The sequence below is a fragment of the Melospiza melodia genome, chromosome 28 (genome assembly GCF_035770615.1).
Source record: "Melospiza melodia melodia isolate bMelMel2 chromosome 28, bMelMel2.pri, whole genome shotgun sequence".
In the NCBI taxonomy this organism is placed as follows: domain Eukaryota; kingdom Metazoa; phylum Chordata; class Aves; order Passeriformes; family Passerellidae; genus Melospiza; species Melospiza melodia.
This window is the reverse complement of record NC_086221.1, coordinates 2,223,764-2,249,309: the sequence shown is the minus strand read 5'-3', so window position 1 is coordinate 2,249,309 and position 25,546 is coordinate 2,223,764. Positions and strand designations below refer to the sequence as shown.

General features: G+C 55.0%; 1 protein-coding gene across 1 annotated transcript; it reads left to right on the top strand.

Annotated features, from left to right (window-relative positions):
- On the top strand, positions 1–24,548 carry LOC134430505 (adenosine receptor A1). Its single transcript, XM_063178230.1, has 3 exons — positions 1–248; positions 711–1,093; positions 23,583–24,548. The coding sequence occupies exons 2-3, from the start codon at positions 753–755 to the stop codon at positions 24,217–24,219; spliced, it is 978 nt and encodes a 325-aa protein (XP_063034300.1). The 5' UTR covers positions 1–248; positions 711–752; the 3' UTR covers positions 24,220–24,548.
- The last annotated feature ends 998 nt before the right edge of the window (positions 24,549–25,546 follow it).

Here is a 25,546-nt window from a genome sequence, read left to right as displayed (position 1 = left end):
CGGGTCAGTCGCTCTTTAAAGGCTGGAAGGCGGCACCATGTGATGCCTCTGCTCCGGCGGGGAGGCGGCAGCGCCTGCGGGAGCCGAGCGGTGTCGGGCACCGGGGACCGAGCGCAGCCCCGGCCAGCCCGGCCCCCGGCGGCCGCACGGTCCCCCCGGCATGAGCCCCGCCTTGCCCTGCGGGGGGACAGCGCCGGCTCTCCGCGGGTGAGAGCGCCCCGAAACAAGCCCTGGATTTGCAGGACAAGGTGAGAGGGGTCGGCTGCCGGGACTCGGGACTCGGGTGGCTGCAGGAAGCGGCGCAGAGCAGGGAGGGGATCCAGCGGGGGAGCAGAGGGAGCCCCGAAAGGCTCCGACAGCGGCCCCGGGGCGGCCCCAGGGGCGGGGGGCTCTGCCGCTCTCCCGGGACTGACCGGCGGCTCCCGGTGCCTCTTCACCGCCGGGAGCGGTCGCGCTGCGGGATGGAGGTGGCTGCGGGACGGAAAGGGGCGCGGGACAGAGAAGGGTGCGGGATGGAGAGGGGTGCGGGATGGAGGTGGGTGCGGCATGGAGGTGGGTGCAGGATGAGCTCGGTGGGGGCGGGGGGCCCGGAGCCCCGGGGGACGGCACAGACAGGAGAGGAGTTTTTCCCACCCCCTCGCCCAGGCTCCATCCCGCTCGCAGCTCTGGCAGCGATGCCACTCTCTCACCGTCTCCCTGTGCGTTTGCAGGCGGCCCAGGACCCCCACGGGAGCGGGGCGGACCGGAGCATCATGGCACACCCCATCTCAGCCTTCCAGGCTGCCTACATCTCCATCGAAGTGCTCATCGCTTTGGTGTCCGTGCCGGGCAATATCCTGGTCATCTGGGCTGTGAAGATGAACCAGGCGCTGCGGGATGCCACCTTCTGCTTCATTGTCTCGCTGGCGGTGGCCGACGTGGCCGTGGGGGCTCTGGTCATCCCCCTGGCCATCATCATCGACATCGGACTCCAGACGGAGTTTTACACCTGCCTCATGGTGGCCTGTCCCGTCCTCATCCTCACGGAGAGCTCCATCCTGGCGCTTCTGGCCATTGCCGTGGATCGGTACCTGCGGGTGAAGATCCCTGTCAGGTAGGAAAAGGCGTCGGAACCAGCTCTGCTGTGGAGGTTAAAAGGAATTGAGGAAACTCCAAAATCTTGGAGAAACACTGGGAGAAAAGACTTTCCTCCACGCTGCCATCCCAGACACATCTGGCTGCAGCAGCAACCGGGGCAGGCTGGGCAGGGGGGTCTGGGGGGGTATCCTGGAGCCTCCGGCAGCTTCTTCTGGGGACTCAGGGAGTGCTGGGTGTGCAGGCACAGATCACACTGTGGCAGCTAGCTGGCAGTGAGGGACAGCCACGGGATGCCCATGGCCAGGACAAGGTGTGACCCCACACATGGGACAGCCCCAGCGGGTGCTCCGGGAGGAAAGCAGGTGACAGCTTTGCCTTTCACCCCAGCTTTTCCCTTGCCGTGGGGAGCACCGGGGTGGCTTGCTGTGGGACACAGCTTTGACAGTTTGAGGAACCAGAGGTGACAGCCTGGCACGTTTCATGGGGCAGACTCACCCAGGAGAGACCCTGGCTATGGGGGTGCCCCACAAATAACTCCTTTCCCCGTTTTGTCCCTTTTGTATATGTTGCCATTCCAAGCCCAGAGCCAGTGCCTCGTGACAAAGGAGGGGAACACTTTATTGGAGCACTTTATTCAAACTCTGCCGCTCCAGGAGGGCAGAGTTAACCCTTTATGCCCCACTCCCTCCCCATGCTGGGGCCATGCTGGTTTGGGGAAGCATTTCTGGGGTGCCACGGTGGGACCGGTGGCTGTGAGCGGCTCGGTGCTCCTGAGCAGAGCCAGGCCCAGCCCCTCACTGTGAGTCCCCCTCACTCTGTGGGGATGCCTTTGCCAGCCTCATCTGCCCTGCAAGGCTCTGGATGTGGAAGCATTGCTGGAAAACAGCCCAGGCCAGCTGAGCACTCATGTTCCCCCATTACCCCTCAGCAGCTGAGGCAGTTGGCTGAAGGGGTCCCAGACCCTCCATCAGCACAAACACCCCACAAAGGCACCCCTTGTGTTGGTGCTGCCCAGACCCCAGCGGGTGTAGGACCCTTCCTGGGGCAGGGAGACAGGGACAGGAGGCACCCCAGGTGTTGGGGATCCCCTGGCTGCTCTAGAGTGCTCGGTGTTCCCAGATCCATGGGGTCAGGCCAGAGATGGGCTCCTTTGGGCTTTTGCTGCAGCCACCACCAGCAGAGGTGGAGAGGAGAAGGAGTGTAAGAGAGGGGAGGGGGCCAAGGATAAATGCACAATCCCAGCCCACCCCTCCCTGCCACACACGATTTTCACAGACTGTTCCTGACTTCCTCCCTAGGTGTGATTTTCCCAGTCACTGTCTCCCAGCCTGCCGGTGGCACCAGAGTGATTCCCACCCTGTCACTGCTCTTGGAGCTTTTTTGGGCTTCGCACATCCCCTGCCCGTGGGGAAGGCTCTGCTGTGGGAGTTCTGCGGCTCCACAGGAGCAGCACAGCCTGTCAGGCATTTTCCTAACAAACCAGTCCATTTTTAACTCCTTATCTGCCTCTGAGCATCAGATGGGCCTTTCAGGGGAGATTCCTGCCCTGATCCCCAGAGCTTTCCTGGGAGCAATATTAATATTATTATTAATATTATGCTGTACACAGTTTGGATGGGTTTTTCTTATGAAATTTCCACCCTGAATTTTGTGATCCCATTGTGTGCCCAAGCACTCAGCAGCAAGAGATTTTCCTCTGTCTTTTCAGAGCCTATTTTAATATTGAAAAGCTTTGTAACCTCATCAACTTAATAGATGCACTCAAGTATTTCAGAGGTCTTTCCCAACCTTAAAGATCCTACAACTTCATGAATTCCTGGAGTTGGTACGTGTGGAGATTTTAGGAGATGTAGTGCCCTGAATGGAGCACACAGCACAGGAAACACCACTAAGGAATATTTTCTGAATCTGAAATACCTCAAGTTTCTTCCAGTCTGTTGGAGGATGCTAAGGATGACAGGGATGGCATTTCTGCAGTGCTCATGGCTCTTGTGGTGTCATTCCTGACTGTGACACTGAAGCCAGCAATGGCAAAGTGAGAGCCCAGAGCACCTGGCAGGACTCAGGGCCCTGGGGAAACACGTGTGGCCACTGTGCTGGGAGAGCTCTGGGAGAGCTCCAAGCATCCCTGGAGGGCTGCAGGCAATGATGGCAGCCAGACCTGAGCAGAGATTTGCAGGCAGGGGTGGGGAATATCTGCCTCAGGCTCATCCCTAGGGCAGCCCCTCCAGCCCAGGCATGGACAGTGTGCTCACTGCAGCCCATTCCTGTGCCAGGATTCCTCAGACAAGCCTGGCACAGGCTGGATCCTCACCAGAGTGACCTGCACGAGGCTGAGGGGGGCATCCCCTAAGTTCCAGCCTTGCCCCCCACCCACAGGCAGCCCTGCTGCTGCCAAGGCTCAGGGAGAGGGAAATGCATTTCACAGAGCCACAGAATCCCTGGAAGGTTTGTTTGTGAAGGGACCCTACCCTGCCAGGGGCTGGGACACCTTCTACTACCCCAGGGTGCTCCAAGCCCCTTCCAGCCTGGCCTTGGGCTCTTTCAGGGGTGGGGCAGCCACAGCTGCTCTGGGCACCCTGTGCCTTCCTCACAGGGAAGAATGGCAGGGAATGGGAACATGGCAGCTGGTTCCAGCTCCAGGCTCCCCATGGACACCCTGGCCCTTGGGCTGTGAGTTTAGGAACTTGGTGTCCCCAGGGGTGGATATCTCCTGGAAGAAATTGTGCCCTGAGACATTTGGGGTGTCTCTACATGGCAGTGGGAGATGCCAAAGCAGCATCCAATGCTGCATTGCTCCAGTGGCCACTTCCCATGGACACAGAAGCACAGAGGGATGTGGGCCACCCCTGCAAGGTAGATTGTATCAGATGGAGAGGGGTCTTGCTTGGATTTAAGTTGGCACCTCCTGTTCTTCCTTCTTCACCCAGCATGGCCAAGGGACTGGGATATCCCACCAAACCCTCTCCATTTGCTCCTGGGGATGATCCCTCCTGGCTGCTGGGCCCTGAGGGATGCTGCCTCCACCCCTGCCTTGACTTTGGAGGGTTGCAGGAGCATCACATGGGCTGAGCAGGCTAGAGCAGAGGGTCCCCCACTTCCCAGCCCCCACAGGAACAGCTGGAAACAACCTAAAATAGATTTGCTGGTGGAAAACTCCCCCTCCCCTCTCACATCCTTCCTCTCTGCCCGGCACCAGGCAGGACCCCCAGTCTGTGATCCCCTGTCCGGGCTCAGCAGGGTCCCTGAGCCCAGCCCAAACTTCCCTCTCACAGCCGTGCCTTGGAGAATGAAAGGAGTTCAAAGGGAGGGGAAGCAGCAGCTGGGGGTGTCTGGCAGGAACAGGCCCCTCGACATCCCGGGGCAGGCAGGATGCCGGAGGAGACGGGGCTGGGGGGATGTTTGGGGAGGATGGTGCTGAAAGGATATTTGGGCAGGATGGTGCTGAAGGATTGTTTGGGGAGGATGGTGCTGAAGGGATGTTTGAGGGGATGGGTGCTGAAGGGATGTTTGAGGGGATGGTGTTGCAGGAGTGTTTGAGGGGATGGGTGCTGCAGGATTGTTTGGGGAGGATGGTGCTGAAGGGATGTTTGAGGGGATGGTGCTGAAGGGATGTTTGGGGAGGATGGTGCTAAAGGGATGTTTATGGGGATGCAGCTCCTTCAGCACCAGCCTCTGCTGCCCTGGGGGCCTTGTCTCTGCTCTGTGTTTTGGGCCTTTTGGAAAGGGCCATAGCAAAAGGAGCTGCTGTCCTTGGGATGTGCCAAACCAGCCCTTGGCTGGGGATGCTGAATGTGTGGATGCAGCCCAAGCCTATCTTGGAATGTCCCTGGGGGTCCTCACCTCGTGACCTCACCCTAAACACTTTGAAATGTGCCAGGAAGGGAAGACCTGCAGGAATCTGATGTTTGCAGGAGCCCTCGTGTTGGACTCTCTCTGTCCACAGCCAGGACCTCCCCACTCAGCACTGGGGTCTCCTCCCAGCCCTGCCCTTCCCAGCCTGCAGCATCCCAAGGGACATCCCACCAGGGAGAGCTGCCTTTGGTGCTGCTGAAGGTTTGGAATGCACCTCTGGGAGGCTGCAGAGCCATGGAAGTTAGATCAGAATGGTTGGAACTCTCTAGGAAATGAGGGCCAGGAGGCTGGAGCACAGCAGGGGGAGAGCCCAGGGTAAAATCAGTGTCAGGGGTGGCTCTGTGAACATTGTCTGGTGGTTCAAGAGTGCCTGTCTGGAATGAGATTAAACAGCTCAGGGATGGCAGGAACATCCCTCAGCCTTGGAGTGCAGTGCCTGCAAGGCAGGAAGTGAGGGAGATGTGCAGGGGACTTGTGAGCTCCTGGATGGACATGGAGGGGGAAACTTCCCCCTGGACTCCCTGTTTTCCAGGCTCCTGCCTGAGCTCAGGCTCTTCCTGGGACTGTAGCGCTCTTTGCCCTTCTCTCCAGTCCTGCCAAGGGCCACAGGCATGGGGCCAGCTAGGACTGGGTCATGGTAAGCCTGGGAAGTCTTTTTGCCCTCAGCCAGCTGGGTGCTGGAGCAGGACACATCTGAAGGGCTTTTCCCCATTCTAGGTTGTCCAGAGAAGCTGTGGAGTGGCTGCAGCACCCCTGGCAGTGTCCAAGGCCAGGTTGGACAGGGCTTGGAGCAACCAGGGATAGTGAAAGGTGTCCCTGCCCATGAGTGGAATGAGATGGGCTTTAAGGTCTCCTCCAACCAAACCATTCCATGATTCCTCCACCAAGGGCTCATGGAGGGGAGTGATGGGCACCTGCTGCCATGGGATGGGTGAGGAGGAGAACGCTAGAATGCAAATTCCCAGCTCCCAAAACATCAAAGGGCCCATGGGACATCTTTCCAGCACTCTCAACACTTAGTGCCAGGAAACCTTCCTGTCCAGCCAGGCCAGTTTACAAGCCAAACCACAGCTCTTCCAAGGCCTGTTTTACATTCAGAGGAATTTCAAAGCGTACAGGTGACTCAGAGCTCTCACCCTGGAGCTCATCTATTTTCTTTCACCCTTCACTAGTCAGTGAAAAGATGCCATCCATCCATACAGGCCCAGCCCCCAAGAAAGCACATTTCATTTCCAAGGAGAATGCTTCCATTTTCCCTAACCTGGAGGAATTTTGGGGACTGGTAGGTCTTTGCAGCCTCTTTTGTTGCCTCTCTTGCTGCCCTCCTCCAGGTATATTTTTAGCAAGTGAGAGTGATCTGTAGATACCTTCATTCCATGGAACAGGCAGCTCTGAACAAGGATGGAGATTAAAATGCAAGAATTACAGTCCAGGGAGGTTTCTGCAGACTGGAGGCTGTTTCCAAGCCACAGTTTCCAGCACACTGCACCAGCTCAGCATGTGGGTGCTACATCAGAGCCAGCATTTCCCACCGAGCTCTGCTCCAGCCAGATCCGGCTGCAGGGACGAGCTGTGCCAGGGCAGCACCAGGAGATCAATTCCAGCATCACCAAAATCCCAGAGCCCTTGAGATGGGCAGGGATTTACCAGCAGGTTATGTTGGTTTGAGATCCTGGCAAAGACCTGTAAATACCCAGGTGAGCTGGTTTTCAGCCCTACTCTCTGATGCACAGAATGATTTTCAGCCATGAACAGGCTAAGTCAGGGATCAAAGCCATGAGGGCTCTTCCCTCAGTGAGGGGATGCCTGGATTAGGCTCACTGGGAGCTCACACAGCTGCTGCAGCAGCGCCACGAGATCTTGGCTGGCAGACGCAAAATCAGGTCACTCCCCAAAGCTCCAGACACTGCCGTGAGTCTGCAGGGAGGCAAGTGGGGCTGTCTGCAACATTCCCAGCTCCTGGAACGGCAGGAAAAATTCTGGGGCTTGGAGGTGTCAGCTGGGGATGCAGTGAGGGGCTGAGTGTGGGATGCTCCGTGGCCAGGAGAGCAGAGGGAAGGGGAGGAGAGCCCTGAATCCTGTGCAGGGATGCTCAGAGCCTGATATTTGGAGTTATTCACAAATTCTCTGAATTAAAACGCAAGGGGAAGTGAATGGCCTCAAGAGACCCTGAGTGGGCTCCCTGAGCAGCAGGACCCTGTCCCCTCCTGGTCCTTGTGTCTCCCAGGAGGGTGAGGTGTGGTCCCTGTGCCGGGTAATCGCTCTGACCCCAATAGCAGTGTCACATCTGTCCCTTCACAGAGCTCACATCTGCCAGGGCTGTGTTGCAGGGCCATGAATCAAAACCTGCTCCTTCCTGGCGCTGCACCCCAAACCCCTGCTCTGGGAATGTTTTTATTGGGTTTTTTACCGATTTCTATTGATTTTCAGTGTAAGGAATTGACCCTTGGCAATGTCTCACCAGTAAATCTGAGGGCGTGTTCCCACCAAGGGCGCATCTGCAGATGGGGAAATTGAGGCACTGAGCTGCACCATGGCTGGCTCAGGGTGGTCTCATGGGTGAGGGATGGAGGCTGGAACAGGGAAGCTGTGGAAGCTGAGATTTCTGGGACAGTGTGGCCTCTCTGTTCCTGCACTGGAGTGCTGCCATGACTGTGCCCAGGGCTCTGGAGCCAGGATCCAGTCCCAGCCTTGCTGATCACTGCAGTAGTAACCCCATGAAATTAAATTGGTTCTCTTTCACAGCCCAGGGAGCACCACAAGGGTTTGTAGCCTTTTGTGGTAATAAAACAGACTGAATGTGTCTTCAATGGGCCAGGTTGGCTCAACCCTAGGACAGGACAAGGAGCAATGGGGTCAAACTGAAAAACCAGAAATTTAGGTTCAATACTGGAAAGGAATTCTTCCCTGTCAGGGTGGGCAGGCCCTGGCACAGGGTGCCCAGAGCAGCTGTGGCTGCCCCATCCCTGGAAGTGTCCAAGGCCAGGCTGGACAGAGCTTGGGGCACCCTGGGCTAGTGGAAGGTGTCCCTGCCCAAGGCAGGCATGAGGCTGGATGAGCTTTAAGGTCTCTTCCCACCCAAACCACTCTGGGATTCTGGGATTCTGTGGCTCCCCATGAACTCATCCTACAGGGAGCAGACACCAGACCAGGTGGGGATGTGTGGATGGAACCCAGCAAGGCTCTGGTGCCTCCATGGCCATGGTTCAGGTGTGATTCATGGTTCATCAATCCAAGGGGATCTACTCTGCCAAGCCGGTGGGACACAGCCAGACTGTGTTCCCTCATCCCGTGGCAGCAGAGAGGGTCCATGAGCAGAAAGTGAGGAGCACCCACAGCCAGCACCACCCAGGCCCTCACTGGAGCTGAGAGACGCTCCTGTGTCTGGGGCACAGGCCTGTGGATGAGCTGCAGGGCCCAGAACTGCCTGTAACACCCAGCCATGCTGTCACACTTCCAGGAGATGGGTGACATCTGACATTTCCCTTTCCTGGAGTGGCTGGGCTGTGTCCCAGGGCGCTGGGCTGGCGGAGGTGGCAGCGCTGTCCCTCGGGGCTGCGTGTCTGAGGGCCCAGGGCAGCTGCTGGCACACAGGCAGGGCACACGCCCGCCAAGGAGGCTCTGCCACAGCCAGAGCTGCTGACTCAGCTGCCCTGGGCCTGCGGGCTGGGTGTGGGGCTGAGTCAGGCCCAGCTCACCCGGCTCTGTGCTGAGCTGCCTCAGGCAATCAGGAGCCCTTTGATGGGCTCCCGGGTCTTCCCCCACCCCTGTGGGAAGGTGACTCCATCCCGAGGAGGGGCCATTATCGTCTGACCTTCACCAGGCCAGTCTCACCTCTGGTGTCACCTTCGCTCCACGTCAGCCAGAGCAGGTGACAGGGCAGGAACGGATGACTCACAGGGGGTGCAGAGAAGCTCAGACACACTCTGGGATGCAGGCTGGGGGTGCACAGGGGCTCAGATGCTCCTCTTGATCTGGAGCCTTTCCCACTGAGTGGCTACGGCCTCTGGGCTGGTCTCTGTGCCCTTGGCTCGGGTGTGTGGCCTCTGTCTTGTTCTTGTTGGACATCTCCCATGTGGTCACCAACAGCCAAAGCACCCTCAGCTCCTCTTACACCTCCAAGTCAGTCACACCAGGGTTTTTTAGTCCATTTGTGGTTTCAGAATAAGCTTAACTGTGTCGTAAAAGGGCCAGACTGGCTCTGTTTACCAGGAAGGGGATTTTGGCCATGAGCTCAGGTGTGAGACATCTGGGACAAAGCCCACCAGCCTCCAGTTCCAAACTCGGATCTGGAGGGACCCCTGTGAGGCCAGACCCAGTGAAATCTCCTGTCTGGCACACCTCAGAGCAGCTCGTACCCAACACCAGCCACTGCTGGCCGTGGGGATCTGCCTGAGGGGACCTGTCTGGGGGGCCTGGGACGTGCAGGCCCATGGGTGTCCAAGGCAGAACAGGCAGGGCTGGACAGAGGATCAGGGATGGGCACAATGGAGCTCCTGCTTCCCAATGACTGTGCTTGAAATCAGCCTGACAGCAGGAATGGCTCATGCAAGGGGTCACAGTGCTGCACTGGCAGGTCTGTGTCCTGGGGTGGAGGCAGGGGGGAGAAAAAGGTCATAGCAACACAAAGAAGGAAGGAAAAAAGAGGAAAATGTGTGGGAGGTACCACAGTGAAAGAACCTGGGAGGTGAGTTTCATTGTGACACACACCAGAGTCATTTCAGACTGGACAGGAACTGATGGGCTGGAAGAAAATCTCTGTCTAGAAGGACAGGGAAAAGCCCTGAAGGGTCTTGCCCACAGGGGTGTGAGGAGAGCCCAGACACAGCTTGGGGAGGGTTGTGGTCTCTGAAGACAGCAGGACATGGAGCATGGAGGGGATCACAGGAGCAAGAGATTTCTGGGAGGGATGGGGACAGCTTGAGAGGCTCATCCCCTTTGGGACAACTGTAGTGCTCACCCTGGGGAAATGACAGCCAGCACAGCTGAGCTGACAGGAACAGCATTAGGTTGTCCTGGAGACAAATGAATGATTTTTCACAGTGATCCTGCCAAAGCAGCAGGGATAGGCACAGCAGCAGAGCCCACCTCTGGGGCTGCCAGGGGGCTGGAGGAGTGTCCCAAGGGGCTGGTCCTTGTCATGGGCATGGAATAGGAAAGGTGCTGTCCCAGAGGCTGCCTGGGCTCTAACAGGGAGTTCTGCTCTGGACGTGCAGCCACCCAGCTGCTGGGGCTGGCTGCTGCATTGGGTGCCCAGTGGCAAGAAAGAACAATTGATGCTCTCTCAGGCAGCCACAAAAAACCCACAGAGGCAGCAGGGTGGCTTGCAGCATAGCAATGAGCTGAGCACACAGGCACCCCCACTGCCCCTCTGGCATGGAGATGCTGTTCCCAAGGGTGGCTGGATGGGCAGGGCAGGGGAAGGGGAGACAGCACTGGTGATGCCACCAGTGAGAGAGGATGAAATAACCCTGAAAGACTGAGATCCTCCTCCTCACAGAGTCCTGTGGGCTTAGGGCTGGTGGGCAGTGGGGACAGATAGGGGAGGAAGGGCTGCATTTGGTGATGTAGGGAGGAGCAGAGCAGGATCAGACACTGGAAAGATTTGAAGCATCTGGCTGTGCCCTTCTCTGCGCTGTGGGACCCAACACCTCCCCTGTGCACCCTTACCCTCCCTCTCAGTGCATTTTCCATTGTTCCCTCATCCCTTCCTTGCTTGGGCTTTGCCCCCCAGAACTGAGCAGGCAACTCTGACCGGCAGCTGTCCTGGTCTTGGGTGGTTTGGTTGGGTTTTTGTCAGGTACCAAAGCCTCTGATCACAAAAAATAGCTGGAGGAGGACAAGAGATTTCTTCCCCAGCCTCTTTCCTGTGTGTCCCTTGCCAGCCTCCCTCTGTGCTGTCCCTGGTCCTCTTGCACACAGATCCCAGGTACCAGCCAAGCTGAGCAGGACTGTGGGGACACAGAGGTGACATCCTCCTATCCCACCCCCTGCCTGGGGTGGCAATATCACCTCTCCATCATTCCTCCAAGGAAAGCACAGAAGGCTGGGATGTTGCTGCCACGACAGTTTATCCACCTTCTACAGGCCATTTCTCTCCCTGCAGCCAGAGATGGGGATGATTTTCTTTGGCCTCCTTAAAGGAAGGGAAGTGCCAGCTCCTGGCACCAGGGATGTTTTCTCGTTCAGATTGGTCCATCTTGGCAGATCACAGCTCCCCTCTGCGACTCAGTCTCCCCATCTGTTCACAGAGGGAGTGATGCTCTCTCTGACAGCAGCGAGGGGCCGATGCTGAGAAATGCTGTCTCAGACATGCCAGAATTAGCACAGTCCTACAGATTAAATTATTCCTCTTTTTTTTCTGCTCTGGTAACAACACTCAGTGCCTTTACCCGTGGAATACACAAATGAAACACTCATCTCTGTCACTGTGAAGGCTCCATTCTCCACTGAGTGCTCCTGACTGGGAGAGCCAAGGGCTCAGCCTGGGTCCAGATGGACCTGGCAAAGCCTGAGCAGAGCCAGCATGGGAGCAGCTCAGATGGGTCTAATCTCAGGGAGCTCATTCCCCACATTCAGCACTGCTGGGACACAGGCTCCTTATGGGCTCAATGAGGTTTGTCTGCTCTGAGGAGCTGAAAGTGTTCCAATAGCAGAAAACCTGAAATCCCAGAATCCAGGAGATGCTGCAGTTAAATTTTCTTGGGTTGAGGATGGAGCAGTCACTGATACCCCTTTTCTGCAGGGGACCATGGAATCCTAGAATGGTTTGGATTGGAAGGGTCCTTAAAGATCATTCCCCCCTCTGCGTGACCCATACATGAGGGGGTCTTGTGGGGATCCCCCACTTTCCAGCCCTGCTCCCCACCCACAGGCAGCCCTGGCTCTGCTGAGGCTCAGGGAGAGGGAAATGCATTACCTAGAGTGCCAGAACCCCCAGACAGGTTTGGGTGGGAAGGGACCTCAAAGCCTCACCCAGTCCTACCCTGTGCCATGACAACTTCCACTATCCCAGGTTGCTCCAAGTCCCATCCAAGCTCTGTCTTGGACACTCAGAGGCATGGGGCAGCCACAGCTTCTCTGGGCAACCTGTGCCAGGGCCTGCCCACCCTCACAGGGAACAATTCTTTCCCAGTATCCCATCTATCCCTGCCCTCTGGCTGTGAGAAGCCATTCTGCCTTGTCCTGTCCCTCCATTCCTTGTCCCAAGTCCCTCTTCAGTTCTCTTGGGGCCCCTTTAGGCATTGGAAGGGGCTCTAAATTCTCCCCAGAGCTTTTTCCTCTCCAGGTGAGCACCCCCAGCCCTCCCAGTCCCTCCAGAGCAGAGGACTCCAGCCCTTGGGGCACATCCATGACCTCCAACCCTGCCTGGTCCATGTGTCCCTCATCTCCATGAGCTAGCCGGGCTGCCTCGGCAGCCTCTGGCTGTGTCTGCCCATTGTTCCTTGCTGGAATTAAGACCAGAGTCATTAGGAACATGCAGAGGCTGTAATTTAGGCCCAGCTGAGATATTTTACTGCAATACCTGATCTTGGGTCTCAGATCTCACCACCGTCCTGATGGAAATACTGAGCTGCTTCCTCCCAGGGAACAAGGCCCCTCGGTTTTCTTCCAAGTGAATAAATAATCTTTTAATCTAAATGAGAAAACAGAGTGCAAATAAACTTCAGGTTTGATTTGCATTTGCACTTTTTATTTGTTTTCCTGTTCTCTCAGAGGTGAGGGAACATTTAATTGTGGTGTTAACTGGAGTCTTCACTTCCAAATTGGTATTTCATTTGACTGACTGAGATATGGATTTGCTGTTCAGACTCATTCCAGGATAAACAACTCAATGGCTTTACACTCATGTCCTCTGCTCGTTACTTCTTCCATCTTTATGGTGTGTGGAGGGGGTAATTACACAGGTTTTACTTAAACTTTGTGGGGAGTTGTGTTTGAACAGAGGTTGGAAGCCAAATTGGTACCTCCAAAATTATTTCCCCCTGTTGAACTACATATAACCAACTCATTAAAAAAACCTTAAATGAATCCAGCTGCTTTTGCATTTGAAATTGATCTTTTAATCAGGGGAAATATGCATTGGACAGAAGGTGCTGGACTGGTTGTTTTGGGTTACTGTGTCCTCTGAGGTTTAGAAACAGTAGATCTCATCAGCACTGCTAATTGTCCTCTAGGCATTGGGTGGAGAAAACAACCTCCCTCGCTTTGGGAACCTCCAGCCAATTTTTCAGTCTTGAATGTCCTAATCTTTGAACTGGGTTAAGTGCAAGAAAGGAAATGTTCCCTTTGCAGTGACAAATTCTGCTATGAGGATCCTGATCCAGTGACAAGTTGCAGCATTAGGAAATCAGGAATTTAGATGTTGACTGCAAAATCAGGAGTCAGGTTAGCAAGAGAAGTGTAAAACTCAAGAAATTAAAAGGCAGCCAATACCAATCTCTTTTTCCAACTGTAATTTAGGATATCTCATTTTTTCTGATGAGTCCTTCTGCACAGGAGAGATAAAGACCCACCTAAGCCTTGCTCTGAGGCTTTCTTGGTGCCTTTCTTAATCGAGATTCTATCTCCAGTTTCCTGCCTCCCATTTATCTGGGGAGCAGATCTCAATGTCCTGTTGAATGCAAATACAACCACAACAGCCGCTCTCAAGATCCCCTCATTTCCCTTCTCCTTGGGGTCCCTGATCTGCTCCTGCCTTTTCATGGCTTTTGATGCTTTCCAGCCCCCCTGGCTGGGGCCCTCCCCTGGAGACCCAGCTCCTTTGTGTGGCAGTGGTGGTGACAGGCAGGGAAGAGTGGTGGCACCGGGCACTTCCCCAGCAGGCACCTCCCTCCCAGCGCAGCCTTTCCCCTCTGCAGCTCAGTGGTTTGTGGATGGACTCTGACCCACAGAGCCTTTGGGAGCCCAGGCATATCAGGTACTTTATATCTGCTGTCTCATTTCCATTTCCCAGAGCCACATTGGTTGCATTTGGCATTTAAAGTGGGTTTTAGAGCTACTTTCTTTCTTCATCTTCCCCTCTTTTCCCTCCCTTCTAAATTTTGAGGGCTGACTTTGAGGCCTCGTTTCAAAGAGGTTCTTTTGCATAAAAATCAAAATATGCAATGCATAGAAAAATCAAGAGCAATACAAGCAATAATTAAAAACCCACTGCTTTTTTCCAGCCAAGCCCTGGATTTGCACTGAAGATTGGCAAAAACTGCCTTTTATCCCTTTTCCTTTGTACTCAGGGAATGCCTCACCCTCACTTATCCAATCACACAGAGACTCTGCTGAGCTGGGTCTGGACAATCAGCTCCTGGCTGGTTGCTGGGGCAGGGGCAGGGCTGTTGTGTGGCAGCCCTGGAGGTAGCCAAATGCACAGGGAGATGGCCCAGCACAGCAAGGGAAGATGACCTGAGACTCCTGGCCGAGTTGATGTCCTGCCACAGCCCTGGGTGAGAAACAGCTCCAGCACTGTCACAGAATCGTGGAATGGTTTAGGTGGGAAGGGGCCCAAAAGCTCATCCTGCTCCATCCCCTGCAATGGGCAGGGACACCTTCCCCAGACCAGGATGCTCCAAGCCCTGTCCAGCCTGGCCAGAGAGAGATCACATGGGGATGAGTGGCTGCACCTGAAATTGTCTTCTGCTGGAGGTGGGGCTGCTCCCACAGCACAGGGAGCTCATCCCTGTGATGATACAGTTGTGTGGGAGCCACCCTCCAAGGCAATGCTCACACAACAAAACCCTATTTTTGACAACAAAACTGTTTAGACACTAAAAATGTCCAGGAAATATATTGCACAGGGGCAGCACCAGAGACAAACCCATGGTGCTCATCACATCATCCTGCAGCTTTCACAACCTTCCCCCATCTCTTGGGGACCAAACTGTCCTTCTCTGTGTGTCCTCATTCCTAAATTCTTGGGTCTATAAAAGAAAATTCTTGGGTCTATAAAAGAATCTCAGCTTCTGCTTCTTTTTTTTTTTTTTTTTAAGCACCATTTCTCACACTTTGCTTTGCTCAAAATCTTGTTGCCTGAAAGCAGCAGCCAAAAGACAAGAACATCACATTTTTTCAGAGAACATCACCAGTTCTGAGATTCTGCAGGTCGTTTCATGATTTTGCAGCCATTGCCAAGAGTGTTAAATCACTTCCCTCCCTTCCCTCCCTATCTCACTCGGGGTCCTGGAGGAAGAAGCCAGAGGTTCAGAGAATTCAGGGGTCCTGGAGGGCCCTGACCACACATGGTAGAGCTGGGAGGGAGCCCCAGAGCTGCCTGGGTGCAAAACTCTGGCTCAGTGGGACTCGTGCCCCTCTGACCAGGGTGCACCCTCACACTGTCACACGGCAGCAGGAGGGTGATACATCCAGAGCAGGGCCATCCCTCAGCACCCTTGGTGCTGCCCATGGCACCACAGGTCTCACTGCTCCTGTTTTGGGCATGAAGGGTCTGCCTGGGGTTGGAGGGTGGTGCTCACTCATAGACACAAACTAAATTGTCATTTCCCTCAGGCATTGGATGGGCTGGGCATCCCAGCTCCCTGCTTAACCTCCACAAGCACATTTGGGATGAGGGGCTGAGCATGGGGTGAGTGGTCCTTGCTGAGAATCTGCTTGTGCAGTGACAGAGTCCACATCAGGCTGCAGCCTCAGGCTGAAAACCAAGCTCAGTTTGGAAGCAATATTAGTTCTTTGAGCAGAAAGGATTGATACTGGCTGCTGGGATGAGGGGTGCTGCTGGAGGATGTAGGAAACCCTCTCTGAGCAGAGGGGGTGACCAGCCCTCCTTCACCTTCCTTGGACAGCGGCTGCATCTCCTCCACACCAGGGCAGAACCTGAAGGAAGGATGCTTCAGTGTGAGATCTCTGTGCTTTCCATCCTCCCTCCCAGAGATGTCCTGCCCTCCCGTGCTCCCCCTTCCCCTGCAGGACCTGGTCATGATGGGAGCCCAGGGGATACCCCAGGGGAGCTGTTGGTGCTGCTGTGCTCTGGGTGGAGCACTGTGGTTGCTCACCCCACTGCTCTGAGCTGAGCGCGGCTGGGCAAGGGATCTGAGAGCAGCTCTGCAGTTCCTGGAAGCCTGAGCTTTGTTCCCAAGGCTGTGACTCATTGCCAGAGCCGGGGCAGTGCAGCAGCACAGACACCCAGGGGAGGCTGGATCCAGTCCTGGAGGGGCTGTGGAGGCCCAGCCAGCCTGCTGGGATGTTGTGGCTGCCCCCAGGGACCAGAGGCGTGACAGGATAAATCTCCTCGGCTCTGCAGGAAAAGATGTGGTCCTGTCACTGGAACCTGAAATAGGGCAGGTTTAGCTCAGAACCAGCTGGGCCCTGTGGGGTGTGTGGGGATATGGGGAAGGAGGGAAACCTCCTGAGGCTCTGGGTGATGCCCACACAGGAGGTGCCAAGCTCAGGCTGGGCTGATCTCTGGGTGTGCTGTGCTTTGAGGTTTGGTCCTACTGACACTGGTGGCATTGGGGGAGTGGCAGAGTTGGGGGGACGTGGCTCTGTGCTGATAGAGGCTGGAGCTGGGGGTCACCTTTTCCCACACCCCAGCCACCATCTGGGTGGGCACCCCCGATGGACCCTCATGTTGGTACTGCCAGTCTGGGCTGAAAATAACCTGGCATCATTCCCACTTCCTACCATTTCAGCACAGAAAGCTCTTTTCTACCCTATCTACTCAGCTTCTTGTGGGGATGTTTGTGTCCCTGGGGCTGCTTTTGGATGTGCCCACATCCCTCTGCAGTCCTCAAGGATTCCAGGGTGCCTCCAAGGTCCTGAGAGCTGTGTCAGGGCAGGCTGAGCCCACATCAAGGCTGGACCCACACCAAGGCAGCAGCATTTCCCCAATCCCTGTTTGGAGCCCCGGACATCTGCAACTGTTCCAGGTCTCTCCACAACCTTCTCTGATGAAGCTCAAAGCATGAAATCCCCTTTTTTGTTGTTCTCTTGCCATTTGCTGGAACTGTGACAAGTTCCAGCTTCTTCCACCACTGAATGAAGCCCTCACCAAAGCCCTGGGGGCTCCGTGTTTCCGTGTGTGGGGACCAATCAATTTTGGCAGCATGAATTTGTTCCCCTCACCCACATCCATTAGAGAATTACTGTCTATTAGAGGTGATTGCAAACATCCAGAGGTCTTGCCAGACGCTTTGCCCAGCTGGAGTTGTTTGTACTTTGCAGGCACTCATTGCAGAATGATTCCTACACAGAATCAACTTTTAGGGATGGTAAAACCAAACCTTGAACACGGATGGGCCAGGATGGTCAGCATTGGGATGCCCATATCCACCCTCTCCCATGCCTTTCTCCTGGTGGCTTTGGGGGAGGTTTGCCTCAAGAAGCCTCCTGGTGTGGAACCATCTCCTCATGTTGCAGTGGAGGAGACCCAAAGTGTTTTGGGAGCAGAGATCCTCAAAGAAGACACTTCTCATGCCCAGGTGTTCTCTGGAGAGGCAGGAGTGGCTGCAGCTCCAGGTCACCACGTGTGGGCTGAGCTGCCAGTCTAGGAAGGTGCCAGCTGCTCCCAGAGCTGGGCCAAGCAGAAAAGACACCATACAGTGTGAAAATCCTTCCCTGTCTCTCAGTGGGGTGGTCCTAGCTGGGCTTGGGTGCCCTGCAGGGCCAAGTAACAGCCAGGAGTGCTCCAGTGACAGCCACGACCTCTGGAATCACAGCTCTGAGCACACAGGGACAGAGGTGTGGGTGGGAGGACCCAGCAACCGTGGGGAACATCCATCCCTGGACTCCTTCTCATCTTTGGGCTTCCTATGCCCTCCTCTCCTTGCAGCATGTGGCCCAGGGAGCACCAGGCACCCTGGGCTGTGCCAGTTCCAGCCCCAGACTGGGAGCAGGGCAGCCCCGACCTGGGCTCAGTGGTTGCCAGGGAGGTTCCAGGTACAGGTTTGGGATGCAGTCCCACCCATATGAGTGGTGGGTAAAAGGTGCCTGTTGCCATTGCTGCCTCTCCTGCCCTGAGAACCTCCAAAAGTGACACCTGTAGGAAAGTGGTCATTGTCCTCATCCAACTGTCCCTCAGCCCGACCACACAGACATGGGTGAGGCACCAGGGAGAGATTTTCCTCCTCAGCTCCTTTTAAATCAAGTCCCCAGGGCAGAGTCTGAGGCCAGGATTCCATGTCCTGACCCCCTGGCCGTGCCCTCCCACTGTGTTTCCCACTCCCTCTTGTCCCAGGGAGCTGCTGGCACTTCTCAGATTTCTCCCACAGCTCACATCTCTTGCAGACCAACCAGCCAGCTGGGAAGGGACACACACAGGGTGCTCCAGGTCCCTTTGGAGCCCAGGGAAGGGGCTCTGTGGTAGCATGAAGGTGTCAGGCTGGAAATACTGTGCTGATGGAGACTGCTGGGCTACTTCGGTGCAGGACAGGGGCTCCAGCACCAACAAACACCAGTGTCCTTGCTGCATGTGCTCTTCTAGCTTGCCTGAAAGGCCAGACCATTTTTTTTATGCCTTTACTTGCCACCTGGGTTTAGGCAAGAAATCAGTCTGGGATTTGGGGATCAGGACAGTCCCCCATGTATCCTAAGGCAGTGCTGACAGGAGCAGCCTCTCCATTCCAAGCGTTTGTAGGAGCAAGCTGTAATGTCCATCCAAATACCAGCTTTGACTGATATAGGTTGACCTCCATCCCTCCCAAGGCCACCATTCACATGGTGAGACACCCACTTGTGGCCACAAACCCACATTTGCTACCATTCCGTGGTTCTATGAAGAAGGAACCAACCTTTCACTTCCAGGATCATGGTGACAAAGGCTCTACAATCAGAGTTCTTTCTGCAGCACTTCCCACTTTGTGTGAGTACCCAGGGACCCCTTGTCCCAGCCCTGAGCTGTGGCTGACCTCACCCTTGCAGAGCCCAGACACCACTTTGCATTTCTCAGGCTCTCATTCCGGAGCAATGCCTCGAAAATGCAAAAGCAAAGCTTTGAACACCAACAATCTGAGTTTTCCCACCCAGCAGCCTCCAAGACACTGAAAGATCTGAAGGGAAGATACAGCCAGGAGAAAGAAGTAGGAATCCAAATCCTCTGAGATCAAAGCACTTTTGTCTAGAGACCTTCAATTAGATCAGGACATGGTCTGGCTGCTTATTCTTGCTGTGTTCATCGTGCAGATGAGCTTCATGTCAGCTTGGCCTCCTTTCTCCCTGCCACGTTGGCTCCAGATTCTTTTCATTAGTAATGGTCTGTCTTCATTAGTGAATTAATTTCCCAGGAATTGCACTGCAATAAACTCTCCAGAGCAAAGACCAGCAAAGCCACATCTTGGCACTGGCTGGACAACAGCAAGTGTATTGTGGACAAAAAAACTAATCACAGAACTGCTAAAAACCTTCACATTTTATTAAAACCAGGCCTAGAGCCTTTGAAACTTTTTCAAACAAAACAAGAGATGTTTGGTGAGTGTTGGGTTTGGATTGACCTCTGGGTTGGGATGTTGGAAATGAGCTCTCATTTCTCTCTTGGGGAAAGACCCCAAGGCAAAGGTGAAATCCATGACAGCAAAGAATGCTCTGTTCTCCAGGTGAATGCTCTGCTCTCCAGGTGCTTTCAGACATGCCCTAATATCTGAAATGGTCACAGGGCCTTTGCCTACCCAGGGCTGGGCACCTCCAGAGCAGGGCCTGGGCTGGGCTGGGCTCCTGGGCTGCAGCAGAGAGGATTGCAGAGGTCTGGACACATCAAGATGTGGCAGAAGAAGTTGAATTTAGTCTGGGAATGAGGACCAAAGGGAAAGGAGGGTGGATGGTGTTTTCAGGATGATGGCCAGGGGGTCATTACAAAGGTCTGGAGGGACAGGAGAAGGGGGAATGGCTTCCCACTGCTGGAAGGCAGGGTTAGATGGGATATTGGAAAGGAATTGTTCCCTCTGAGGGTGGTGAGGCCCTGGCACAGGTTGTCCAGAGAAGCTGTGGCTGCTCCACGGCTGGAAGTGTCCAAGGCTAGGCTGGACATTGGGGCTTGGAGCAACCTGGGCTAGTGGAAGGTGTCCTGGCCCATGGCAGGGGTGGAAGGAGATGGGATTTAAATCCCTTCCCCACCAAACCATTCTAGGATTCTATGATCTTCATGAGAAAAAGGGTCTCAGTGTCTGCTCCATCCTCAGCATCTCCTGGAGACAGCATCCTGCCCTGGAGAGCTGCTCCCTGTCTCCCTGCCAGCTCTGTGCAGCCCCTGGGGACAATTTGTCAGCCTCTGCCTCCACCCATCACCTATTCCCTTCTCCTGGGGAGCAAACAGCTCTATCAATAATTGCCTTTTTGCCTCTTGGCATTATCTTCCAAACCCTCAAAGGCAATTTTGTTCCACACCACAGTTCCTGCCCATCCCATCTCATGATGAGTCTGGATGGTCATGGGTCCTTTCTCCTCGCCTTTCCATCCAAGAGGGTTTGGGTCAATGCCCATCCCTGTGGGGAAGGGATGGTGCAAAAACCACCACTCAGGGAAGGCAAGGGGAATATCTACCAATTATAGTCAGGCTCAAACCCCCAGGGGAAAAGGAAACCAACCCAAAGTGGATGAAGATGGGGGTGATGATTACCATGGATGTTTTAGTCACAGCTGTTAATAAAAATAACAGCAGTAATAAAATTGCAATGATGCTGGTAATTGCTCTGGTGCTGATGAGAATAATAAGATTATTTATTAACTATGAGCCATTATCAGCATTTTCAGGGCTTCTGCCTCTCATACCATCCCAAACTCCAGCCCTATCATATTAAAGCAAAATGAGACAAATAAGAAAATACTTTCTTTATGGCATAACCAAGAATAATGCTGGGAACAGCAAGGTCTATCCCTTGGAATTGTTGTGACCCCTGTCCCTCTGCTAACTGTCCTCTCACCATGTGGCAGGGGTTGAGAATTAGGTAGGATCTTGCATTTCCACCCTTTACAGAATCACAGAATCAATTAGGTTGGAAAAGGCCTCTGAGACCATCAATTGCAACCTGTAACCCATCCCCACCTTGTCATCCAACCCAGAGCACTGAGGGCCACATCCAGGCATTCCTTGGACACCTCCAAGGAAAATAAAGTGTAAAAGGAATTGAAATTGGATTTGCGGCCTTTGGAGCAGCTGAGCCCCATGAGAGCTCCATGAGAGCTCCGGTGGATGGATGGGCCTGGTGAGCTGGAGGGAGGAGGAACCTGGAGCAATTTTACAGCTTTTGTCATTCTCCATGTGGGGCTGATGGAGACAGTGGACACAGGTTCCTGGAAGCACATTTCCTGCAGCTGCCTCTGCCCTTGGCTTGTTGCTTGAAGAAGAAAATGTGGCTGTTTTCTCTAGGTTTTGGTTCACCCACTTTTCTGTGACCACGTCGCACACAGGCTAGAGGAGGATCTCCTGGTTTTCCCTGGCTGCTTCTGCAGGTGCACCCTCAAACCTTGTGGAGCAAAGGGAAGGCAGGAGCAGGGAGAGCCAGGTCCTGCTCCCAGGCAGTGCCAGAGCAGTCACTGCAGCATGGAGTGAAGATGCATATGGACCATGGCAGAGAGATGGACGTGCAGGAAGGAGGGATGGATATGGACCATGGAGAGAGAGGGGTGCAGTGCAGTGAGGAAAGATTGACCCCATGTCTGGGTGGTGGCTGCCAGCCCTGGGGTCATGTTTGGGGTCCGTGGTGACACTGCTGCTGCTCAGCAGCTTTGTCTGTTGGGCAATGGCTGCCATACAGCTCTGCAGGTCAGAGCACCCAGAGTGGGAACACTTCAGTAGAAGACCCCAGAAACCCCCAGGAGTGAGAAATGGGGCACAGCTTGCAGGGGTTGCAAAGAGGGAAGGAGCTGGGGCAGGGAATGCTGCTGCTGTTTCTGATGTCACTCCCCAAGCTGTTCAAGCCTGGCGAGGTGGCAGTGGGGTGTCAGAGCTGGAGGGCACATCAGCCCCCCGCCAAGGACCTGCAACCAGACATGGGGTGCAGGGGCCAGCACACAGCCCCACATGGGGCGCAGGGCTCAGCACACAGCCCCACATGGGTGAAGGGTCAGCACACAGCCCCACATGGGTGCAGGGGCCAGCACACAGCCCCACATGGGTGAAGGGTCAGCACACAGCCCCACATGGGTGCAGGGGCCAGCACACAGCCCCACATGGGTGAAGGGTCAGCACACAGCCCCACATGGGTGCAGGGGCCAGCACACAGCCCCACAGGGGGTGCAGGGGCCAGCACACAGCCCCACGGGAGTCTCTGGCATCCCTCTGCCACCCCCTGCTCCCTTGGACCCTCCTCGCCATTGCCTGCACTTGACCCTCAGTGCTGGTTCTTTCCCACCACCCCTTGCCCTCCCTGTTCTCCCTGCCCTGAGCCTTTCTCAGGGTCTCCTGGCCTCTCTCCTCCCCACAAGGAATAAATCACCCTCCAAAGCCAGCCTTGGCTCAGCGGAAACAACTGCCCACACTGTCACCTCTTTCCCACGGGACCTGGCTGCCACCAGGATGTTCTGAAGCTTTTCCCAGAGCACAGGAGGTTCCTTCAGGAAAGCTGTTGGGAACCAATGTCTCTGGACCCTCTGGACTCACAGGAACTGAAGTCCTCTCCTCCAGCCTCTGCCACTCCAAGCACCCACCTTGATGCCTTGCCCATGAGAGGGGTCTTGAGAAGGGAGAGTGGGTTTGGGTCATTTGCTATATAAAAAAAGCCCAAAATGAACAATTTCCATCACAGGTAAAGGCTGCAGACCTGCTGTAGGGAGCTCTGAGCAGCAGGATTGGGAAACCAGGTTTGTCAGCCACCTCCACATGGTTCCCATGGTTGGGTTAACACCAGCAGCACCGAGAGACCCAGCAAACAGTCAGGAAAACATTCTTTATTCAATCCCTTTGGTGGAAAGCAATAGCTCTTGGGTCAAGAATCTTCTCAGCCTCCAAAGAAAAGCTTTCTGGAGAGCCAGGGGAAAAATCAATCCAGCAGACTGCACTTCCCGCTTGCAGAGCTCTGGAGAGATGAGCCCAGCCCTGGTGGCTCCCCAGAGGCATCAGGGAGGGAGCAGAGCCCAGCCAGAACGCAGCTCTCCTCTGCCTCCTCCTCCTGCCCCTGGCATCAGCCCATCAAGAAAGAGGGTTTCGTCAATCTGAGCGCATTAGGAGAGGAACAGGCTGTGCCCAAAGCTTCCCCAGGGCTCCATTAGCACCTGCAGATCCTTCCTCCACCCCAGCACATCCCAGGGGATGCTTTCACTGGCCATTTCCTCCCCAGGCACAGGGCAATTGTCTGGGACAGTGAGCTGGTGGGGTTGGTGTGTGGCAGGAGGAGAGGGCGACCTCCTGCTCTGGGTGCAGGTGCTTGGATGGAGCTGGGCTCCAGAGCATATGAACTCCCTCCAAACCATGAGGGTTGGACACTCAGGCCCATTCCAGGTGCTAATGCATTCCCTGGCCTGACATCATCCCCCTCATGGATTGTGCCTGGGGTCTCTGCCATCCCAGGACACAGGCAGGGAAACCAATCTGTGAACACAATTTTCAGAACAGGCTGTTAGCCACTTGCAGGGGAGGGAAGGAGGAACATCCTCCTACCTCAGCACGAGCACTGCCGCCCCACCACTGCCACTCCACCGGGAGCTACGCAACCCCCAGGCAGAGCATCCCAGCCTTGTCTAACTCCTTCCTGTGGCTGTTGTCTCTCCCACAGGTACAAGAGCATGGTGACACCACGGCGGGCAGCCGTGGCCATCGCCTGCTGTTGGATAGTCTCTTTTCTGGTGGGACTTACCCCCATGTTTGGGTGGAACAACCTCAACAAGATGCGAAGGACTCAGGAGCTGAACAGCAGCCGCACGGAGTTTGTCATCACGTGCCAGTTTGAGACAGTCATCAGCATGGAGTACATGGTGTACTTCAACTTCTTCGTCTGGGTCCTGCCTCCCCTGCTGCTGATGCTGCTCATCTACCTGGAGGTCTTCAACCTCATCCGCAAGCAGCTCAACAAGAAGGTGTCCTCCAGCTCCAACGACCCCCAGAAGTACTACGGCAAGGAGCTGAAGATCGCCAAGTCCTTGGCGCTGGTGCTGTTCCTGTTTGCGCTCAGCTGGCTGCCTCTGCACGTCCTCAACTGCATCACCCTGTTCTGCCCGTCCTGTCAGACCCCGCACATCCTCACCTACATCGCCATCTTCCTCACCCACGGCAACTCGGCCATGAACCCCATCGTCTACGCCTTCCGCATCAAGAAGTTCCGGACAGCCTTCCTGCAGATCTGGAACCAGTACTTCTGCTGCAAAACCAACAAAAACGCCACCAGCACCACCACAGCCGAGACAGGCAACTAGGAACTGGGAGAGGGCAGGGAGAGGCGTCTGTGCCCATCCAGTCCCACCTGGACGCTGTTCCTGCTGTCTCAGGAAGGGGTAGCAAGGACCTGATGGGTTCTGAGTTCAGCAGCCCCCTGCAGTCCCTACAGCCACCCCAGGGGGTTATTTATTCACAAGCATTGTACTGTTTGGATATTGTAGCCTGCACTGTTCCTTTCTGGTTTAGGATTTTTTCTCCCTGATTGTTTTTGTTTTTCATTTTTTAAGCATTGCCAAGTATTTAAGGAGAAATTGTACAGACATGCGCAATTTATCTTCATGCAAATAAAGTCCAGTGATCCAAACCACCCAGGAGGTGCCCTGCCATTGATGGAGACCCTCAGCTCCATGGTGTTGGTGGTGCTGGTGGCACCTCACACTCTGGCCCCATGTCCATGGAGCCATGGGGGAACCTGGGCACTGGGACAAAGGGGTGCCCTGTGGGAGTGAAGGTGCTGAGAACCAGGAGAATCCAGGGCACTGGGATTTCAGAAGAAATTAAATTTGAAAGCCCTTTCTTTCCCCTCTGCTACCAGGAAGAGGTGAGCTGGGCTGAAACATGGGAAGAGATAAGAAAAGTCTTCCCATGGCATTGCCAGCACCCATAGGGTAGTGAACCCACTGCCCCACAGAGCAAAGGGTCAGTCTCCAGCTCTCAGTACTACCAGAGAGGTAGGCAGAGGAGGCTGTTGGTGAAACACTTAAGCATAATCCCAGAGAACTCTGCAGAAACTGCTTTTGCTTCCCTGATGGCTCCCGTGGGTCCCAGCAGCATCCACCACCCCTGCGAGCTGTACCCAAGGCAGTGTGTTCTCTCCACTTGTCTTCTCTCTCCCTTTACTCTTTTTTGAGTTTTGAGTCATTTTCCCTCCTTTCTCCTGGCTGTTTTCTGTGAAAAGCAGTAGCAAATCTCTCCCAGGCTGTTCATCTCACACCTCCCATATTGTTCCCTCCCGCCCTTTCTGTGCAGCCAAACTCTTTTGGCTCAAACTTTGTGGGTTAATGCAGACACCTCCACAGCCCAGGAGGCAGGGGGAACATGGACCCCTCTGGGAGCAAGGAGGGGACAGCTACAGGCCACCATGTGGGTGCTGATGCTGCCACAGGGCACTTTGCCACCACTGAAGTTCAGCTGTGGATAGGCCTGAGGAGAGGTTGGCTCAATGAACTATCCCTCATCCAGCTCTGGTCCTTCTGGAAATGCCAGTCCCTCCTCCAGGACTGAAGCCGTGGTGGAAAAATTTGAGTAGATTTGGATTCTTTTCTTATCAGCATCCCTTGTTCACCAGACTCCCGCTGGAAGCAG